The sequence below is a fragment of the Sardina pilchardus genome, chromosome 9 (genome assembly GCF_963854185.1).
Source record: "Sardina pilchardus chromosome 9, fSarPil1.1, whole genome shotgun sequence".
NCBI lineage: Eukaryota > Metazoa > Chordata > Actinopteri > Clupeiformes > Clupeidae > Sardina > Sardina pilchardus.
The window spans coordinates 32,425,785-32,433,284 of record NC_085002.1 but is presented as its reverse complement, the minus strand read 5'-3'; the positions used below and the strand labels follow the sequence as shown (position 1 = coordinate 32,433,284).

Here is a 7,500-nt window from a genome sequence, read left to right as displayed (position 1 = left end):
CTGTGAACATAGAAGCAGTTAGATTTGTTTTGGCTCTCCTGTAAAGTTGGTGAAATGTCACTTACGCCCCTTTGCTTTTCAGCCCTCGATATTTGTGTAGCTGTAGTGGATATACTGTGATGTAGTAGTTAGCTGTAGTGGGAATACTGTGATCAACCCTAAATGTTTATTTGTATCCTTGCCTATTTTATATATAAAACGGTATACTGAGATGGGGATGTTTTTGGTAAACTGAGATGGTGGTGCTTTTTAAGTGGGTATACTGAGATGTGATGCTTTTTAAATGGGTTTACTGAGATGGTGTTGCTTTTTAAGTGGGTATACTGCTTAGTCCTGCGTATCACGTAGACTACACCACTGAGACTGTATGATGAAGGGTAGTGTGTGACTAAGTGTGTCTCCTGTAGGCGGAGTCTTCCAACGCTGAGTTGACCCTGCTGGTGAATAAGCTTCGCTCCGAGGAGGCCGGCCTCCGCGACTCACTGGCCAAGATGAGCAGCCTGAACGAGGGCCTGGCCCAGGACAAATCTGACCTCAACAGCATCGTCAATCAGGTGGGTGGGGGCTCACCAGGCTAGTGCACAGTGTACATGAATATTATACTCTGTCTCTCCCTCAAGGACGTGTGCACTTTGAGACACGAAGACAGACATGAACAGCTTGCTAGATACTAGATGGGTCAACTTCATGTCACTGCTAGATGAGTGAACTTCATATGAACATGTCAGTTGAAAATGTGGAAGTTTCATTATTTCAAGTCACATTCTGCAGATATATGGCTGGCATCAGTTTTACATGAATAGATAACAGTCGGCTGTGTGTAGCACTGAACTGGAGGAGTGTGTATGTAGTGTGTATGCAGTGAATGAAATTCAAACAGAAAAGCCTAAAAAGTAAGTCTTTAAGGGTGTTCACTTCCTCCCTGTCCACTCTGCCTTGCACTTCTCACACTTAGAACCTTGCACACACTTAGAACCCTGAGCGCAATCAGCTGAGGCTGACGGCAGGGATGACCTTCATGCAGGTATGTCTCTTACCATGCAAAATCAAAACATGGACACTTGGTTTGAGAGGGAGTATTCAGATGTCAGACAGTAAATGTTGTGTGTTTCTAAAAATAGAATGAAAGATGACCCATCCCATTGTCCAATATGACCAGCTGCTTTCCCTCTCCAGTAGAATTTTCCGTCATGGTAGCGCCCATATGTACAGCCAAGATTTAGAACCAGTACACGTCGGCCAGTATTGGCTGAGCGATCTCATGTCCAAACGTGTGATGGTGCTTCATTTGGCCTCAGCTGGAGGAGGAGAAGAGCCACCTGCTGTCCCAGAAGAGGGAGGCCGAGCAGGAGAAGCTGACCATCCGCGATGAGCTGGTCCGGCTGGAGCAGGACCGATTGGAGCTCGACACCGCCCGTCTGGCCCTCCACCAATCACTGCAGGAGGCGGAGCTGGCCAGGGTGGGCATGGAGACGGAGCTCCAGACTGTCAAAACTGAAAGAGCAAGACTGCAGGACAAAGTCATACAGGTGAGATATTGGGTCATCAGATGTGATGACCAACTTTGGATTTGAAAATGAAAATGTCATATTGATGTATATAGAATGTCTAATTTTACCCAATAAAAAATAAAGTTAAAGTCACCTCTCTGATGTTGTATGGTACCAGTAAAAGAAAGGGTGCATTTTAACATAGTCTATGAAGGTAAGAATAATGAAAATGGATTTAAAACTTGGAATGAAACAAATATCCCCTGGCTGCTCTGTTGTGCGTGTTGATGCTAGTTTTGGACGCTAACATGGGTGTGTTGTGTGTGTGTGTGTGTGGCGTGCAGCTGTGTGCGGAGGTGAGTGCCCTGGAGGCGGCGCTGGGCACGGCCCAGGGAGAGGGCGAGAGGCAGGGCGTGGCCCTGGAGGAGGTGGGCCGGGGCCGCGCCGAGCTGGCCAAGGAGAGGGCGGGACTGGTGGTCCAGCTGACCGCCTCCGAGAGAGAGAACGCCTCGCTGACCGAGGAGCTGACTGCGCTCAGGTCAGGCACAGATGAGACACACTTATCATGATCATTTTACCCTGTTGAAATACGCCACATTAGTATATACATATTTATGTGTGTGTGTGTGTGTGTGTGTGTGTGTGTGTGTGTGTGTGTGTGTGTGTGTGTGTACAGGACTGATAAAGAGGCTCTGGAGACCAGCCTGTTTGATGTGCAGCAGCAGTTCCTGCAGCTGGAGTCTCAGAAAGAGCAGCTGGAGGCCGAGACCCACAACCTGCGTCTGCGCCACGACACCAGCACAGGTGAGCTGCCCTCAGACGGACGCTCAGAGAGGACCGTGTACCTGAGCCCACGGGGGGAGAGATCGTATAGGTCATAGTTATGGGAATGAAGATCCATGAGTTTCACAAAATCATAAGGTTTATTGTCTCGTCATATTTCTGTCTGTTTTGTAAACATGTCTTTTTCATCAAGCACATATTATCTGCACCCTCCATTTCCGATGACCAGTATTAGAAGCACTGCTGTAGCTCAGTGGACGACTGGTTTGTTGCTGTGCCAGTTGTTGACTGTTGACGTGTGTGACTGTTGTTTGGGTGGGTGCAGTGGAGCTGAAGCGCATGCGGGCAGATAAAGACAACGTGCTGGGGCAGTGTGAGCGCGAGAGAGAGGCCTTCCTGCAGAACCTGGCCTCTGCACAGCACGAGCACCAGCAAGCCCTGCGCAGTGCCCTGGCCAACCACCAGGAGGAGGCAGAGAGACTCACTGCTGAAAAGGTGGGAGGAACTCGACTCGTCTCTCCCGTGTCTGATCGGGGAAATGATTTTCCTTTCGTTAGAAAGCTGTAGGAGAATGGTGTTTGACTTAAACATGTTTTTAAAAGATCACTTTACATTAGATTTAGCATGAAGTTACAGTATGGTTACACATGAGATATGGCAATGGAGTATGAGACGAGGTGGCCGAGTGGTTAAGGCGATGGACTGCTAATCCATTGTGCTCTGCACGCGTGGGTTCGAATCCCATCCTCGTCGATATTATGTATGAGTTAAATTCGCTAGATGGTAGCCTTGATAAACAGCACGTTAAGGTCCCTGTCACATCAGATGAAGTGAATAGCTATAATATACATGAATCATGCTCAGCCTCCATCTTGATTCAGGGATACTACAATGGAGTCTCTCTGGCAAAATATTAAATAATGACAAAATATTTCCCTACCTCATCTAACCCTTTGGATGCACTGAATTAGAGTGTATAGTTTAGATGAGCATAATGCAGAAACAGCAACGATATAATACAATGCAATATGATATTTGGATATAATGAATTAAAATGACATCATTTCCATTAAGAATCTTTGTAGCCAGTCTTTGTGTTGTAGTAATCTTGTATTCCTAATGCACATCACGCTGTTTAAATTGAATATACACACTGATTGAGAGACGAGCTCTCCTGACGCAGGCGCTCTGTTGTGGCGTGTGTCCTGTAGGAGGCGCTGCAGCGCTCCCTGGAGGCGGAGCGCGAGGTGGCGCTGCGGAAGACGCGGGAGGAGTGTGAGGAGCGGGTGCAGCGGGCGGAGCAGGAGAGGGAGGCGCTGCAGGAGGAGGTGCGCGCGGTGCAGCGCGACCGGGACCAGAGCCTGCTGCAGGCCGAGACCGAGAAACAGCAGGTGGGGGCAGGTGGACCGCACCGCACCACACTGATCTGAGAGCAGTTTACACTCACATCATGGCCACTCTATGGCACTGCTGCGTTTAGCTGTTAAATGTATATTTTCCCAACTATTAGCTGAGTCTTATACATTGATTTTGCGAAATATCTTCAACTATCTGGTTAATATGGTAGTTGATATGGTTTTGTGTCTTTTAACTCGTATAAAACACTTTTTTGCGGCTTATACTCAATGCAGCTAATACTCAAGAAATGACTGTAGTGTTCCGTTTCATGATGTGAAAACCGGTTGTGCTGGTTATATCAGTATGTTAGTTTGGCTACAGTTGCAGTGCACTTACACATGAAGCACGCATAGCAGAGGAGACGAGGTGGCCGAGTGGTTAAGGCGATGGACTGCTAATCCATTGTGCTCTGCACGCGTGGGTTCGAATCCCATCCTCGTCGATATTATGTATGAGTTCAATCAGACAGTTTTGCAGTAGCCCAATGCCATTTCCTCTCCTAACAGCGTGTGTGTGTGTGTGTGTGTGTGTGTGTGTGTGTGTGTGTGTGTGTGTGTGTGTGTGCGTGTGTGTGTTTACTCCCATTAGGCGCTGTCTCTGAAGGAGACGGAGAAGGCGGTGCTGTCGGAGCGCGTGTCCACTCTGCAGGCCGAGCTGGCCGTAGCCACCCTGGAGGTGGAGCGACTGAGTCGAGAGGCAGGCCACGCTAAAGAGATGGAGAGGGTACGTGCTGACGGAGGCTCAAGGACACATCCAGACCCTCAAGACCTTACTGTCACTAACTGATCTAGCTCAACTTATAGGTGGAGCCATTTAATTAACGTGAAATATTATATCTCAACTTCATGCCAGCAGAGATCAGTGTGAGCCTGTGATAGAGTTTTTGTTTCTGATGAAAGGAATGAGTCACTGGCCCAGGCCTTCTGATGTGGATTATTGTGGTGTTTTGGTCCCCACAGGCCACCGTAGCGGCTCTCAACACTGAGCTGGACGAGGTGCGTGCCCAGCTGGAGGAGACGGCCAGCTCGTACGGCCGAGAGCTGCGGAGACTCCAGGACAGCAGCGCTGACCAGCAGACCTGCACGGACACGGCCCTCAAGGAGGTGCGTCAACACACACTGCACCGCACTGCTAAAGGACTGCTAAAGTGCACACACAACCTGCCCCGTGCTCCAACAGCTCAAGTGCTTCATAGTGAATGATATTACAGAGCTGTAAAGGCATTTTGAACAACTAATGGCAGTTATTAAAGTTGGAATTCTAAATGCTTTATTATACTGTATTTTGGTTCAAATTATGTCTTTGTCGGAAAAGAATAAAGATGTACTTTTTGATTAAAACCTCTAACTAAAGATTTTATGATTCAACTGCATTTCAAAAGGTTCAGATGCATTTCGTTGTCTTTGTCCTTGTAGTCTGCACAGTGGCAATCCAGTTGACTCTACTGTAATGTAATGATAGCGTATTCACTGCTAGTGCTGATAGCTACAGTATGTCGGCAGCACATTGCTCTGTGTGTGACCCTCTGTTGTGGGCAGCTGGAGGAGTGTCGGGCGGCCCTGTCGGCCAGCGAGGAGAGCCGTGACGTGGTGCGGCGGGAGCTGCTGGAGCTGGAGCGGCGGCTGTGCCAGACGCGGGACGCGGGCGAGGGCCACCGGCGGGACACGGTGGAGCTGCGGCGCTCGCTGGGCGACGTGACGCGCGAGAGGGACACGCTCAGCCAGTCCAACGCCCAGCTCAGGGAGGCCCTGCGCTCCGCAGAGAGCGAGAGGATCAGGTAACCGTGTCCGCAGAACTCCAGAATTAGACACATACACGCACACACACACACACACACACACACACACACACACACACACACACACACACACACACACACACACACACACACACACACACACACACACACACACACACACACACACATTGCACAACACAGTTCCAAGAAAGTGTAAGGGTACAGGGCAGTGTGCTCTGCAGCACAGATAAGGAGAGACTAAAAATGCTTTGATCCATTCATGTTTTGCCCAGCGTAGAGAGCACTCAACTCCAGTATCAGATAACCTTGTACACTGACTGATAACCATGAACCATGAGTCAGGTTTGATGCATAGCCAATGGTTTACTTAGAAAAGAAATGGATTTAATCTGATAATCTGCCAATTACTGGATTTGTGTGCGCGTTGTGTGTGCACTGAATTATTCTTCCTTCCCCTTCTTTCTCCACCTCTCTTTATCGCCTTCTCTCTCTCTCCTTCTCTCTGTCTCTCTCTCTCTCTCTCTCTCTCTGTCTCTCTCTCTCTCTCTGTGTCCCTCCATCAGTGTGAAGCGGCAGTGTGAGGAGAAGGAGCAGAGGGTGAGTGTGCTGGAGGAGAGCCTGGCGTCTGCGCAGAAGGAGGTGTCAGATCTGCGCAGCTGTCTGCGCGAGGTGGAGCGCTCACGACTGGACGCCCGGCGAGAGCTGCAGGAGCTGCGCAGACAGGTCAGTCACACAGAGACCGGTCAGTCACATGGAGACAGGTCAGTCATGAGGAGACAGGTCAGTCACACGGAGACATGTCAATCACGAGGAGACAGGTCAGTTACATGGAGACAGGTCAGTCACATAGAGACAGGTCAGTTACATGGAGACCGGTCAGTCACATGGAGACCGGTCAGTTACATGGAGACCGATCAGTTACATGGAGACAGGTCAGTCACATGGAGACAGGTCAATCACACGGAGACAGGTCAGTTACATGGAGACAGGTCAGTTTCGAGGAGGGGGAGATGAAGAGAGACCTCAGGAGTAAGCACACACATGAGTAAAGAGAATGAAGGTTGTGAACAACGGCGTGAACATGAACATGCCTTGACCTCTGCGTCCACTGACCCCCATGTTAACGACTCGTCCTGGCCCTCCTCCATCAGGTGAAGGTGCTGGATGGGGAGCGGGAGCAGAGGAGCAGGGAGGTGGCCGAGCTCCAGACGCGCCTCTCTCTGGAGGAGCAGAGGGAGGAGGAGAGGGGCAGGGAGCTGTTCACTCTCAAGCAGAGAATCAGCGAGGCTGAGACCACCAAGACCACCATCAAGAAGGAGGTGAGGAGGAGGAGGAGGAGGAGGAGGAGGAGGAAGGGCCCTTCAGTGCTGGAAGTCTGGCCGTTGCTTCTCTTCAGAATTATCATTGACCATAGCAAAATTATTTATATAAAATTAATATTAGACACAGTATATGAAATATATGGAGTATTGTAGAATTATCATATGACTATGACGTGCTTAAACAACAGCTTCTACCCTTCAGCAATTAGACTTAACTCCAACTTTCAACTCTACTCTATTTATTTGATCCCGTCCTTCTATTAACCCCCCCCCCCCCAAAAAAAAATACCACCAACATTGTTGTGTGGCAATGAAAGTTTGTTTTCTTTTCTATTCTATTCTATTGTATTATTGATATAAAAATGTATATTAGACAGAGTATAGGAGCTGTATCATTACGTACGCTGTGAGTGTAATGGCTTGTTGTGGTGCTTGTGTGGCCCGTAGCTGAGCATGATGTGAGTGTAATGGCTTGTTGTGGTGCTTGTGTGGCCCGTAGCTGAGCCTGCTGTGAGTGTAATGGCTTGTTGTGGTGCTTGTGTGGCCCGTAGCTGAGCCTGCTGTGAGTGTAATGGCTTGTTGTGGTGCTTGTGTGGCCCGTAGCTGAGCATGATGTGAGTGTAATGGCTTGTTGTGGTGCTTGTGTGGCCCGTAGCTGAGCCTGCTGTGAGTGTAATGGCTTGTTGTGGTGCTTGTGTGGCCCGTAGCTGAGCGTGCTGCAGCGGCGGCTGGCGGACTCTGAGAGCGG

General features: G+C 49.3%; 1 protein-coding gene and 2 non-coding genes across 4 annotated transcripts in view; all 3 read left to right on the top strand.

The window, feature by feature from the left end:
- The window catches only part of LOC134092000 (rootletin-like), a 29,268-nt gene that overhangs the window by 13,841 nt on the left and 7,927 nt on the right, over positions 1-7,500 (top strand). For both annotated transcript variants that reach the window (XM_062544787.1, XM_062544786.1), the window contains exons 16-27: positions 408-554; positions 1,299-1,529; positions 1,835-2,028; positions 2,167-2,294; positions 2,599-2,768; positions 3,485-3,664; positions 4,260-4,394; positions 4,631-4,774; positions 5,210-5,448; positions 5,994-6,153; positions 6,582-6,749; positions 7,460-7,500. The exon at positions 7,460-7,500 is cut by the window's right edge and continues 401 nt beyond it. In XM_062544787.1, coding sequence (XP_062400771.1) covers positions 408-554; positions 1,299-1,529; positions 1,835-2,028; positions 2,167-2,294; positions 2,599-2,768; positions 3,485-3,664; positions 4,260-4,394; positions 4,631-4,774; positions 5,210-5,448; positions 5,994-6,153; positions 6,582-6,749; positions 7,460-7,500 — 1,937 coding nt within the window. The remainder of the gene's footprint in view (positions 1-407; positions 555-1,298; positions 1,530-1,834; positions 2,029-2,166; positions 2,295-2,598; positions 2,769-3,484; positions 3,665-4,259; positions 4,395-4,630; positions 4,775-5,209; positions 5,449-5,993; positions 6,154-6,581; positions 6,750-7,459) is intronic.
- On the top strand, positions 2,945-3,026 carry trnas-gcu (transfer RNA serine (anticodon GCU)). The gene has a single exon. It is a non-coding gene; the product is annotated as a tRNA-Ser (tRNA).
- trnas-gcu (transfer RNA serine (anticodon GCU)) lies at positions 4,032-4,113 on the top strand. The gene has a single exon. It is a non-coding gene; the product is annotated as a tRNA-Ser (tRNA).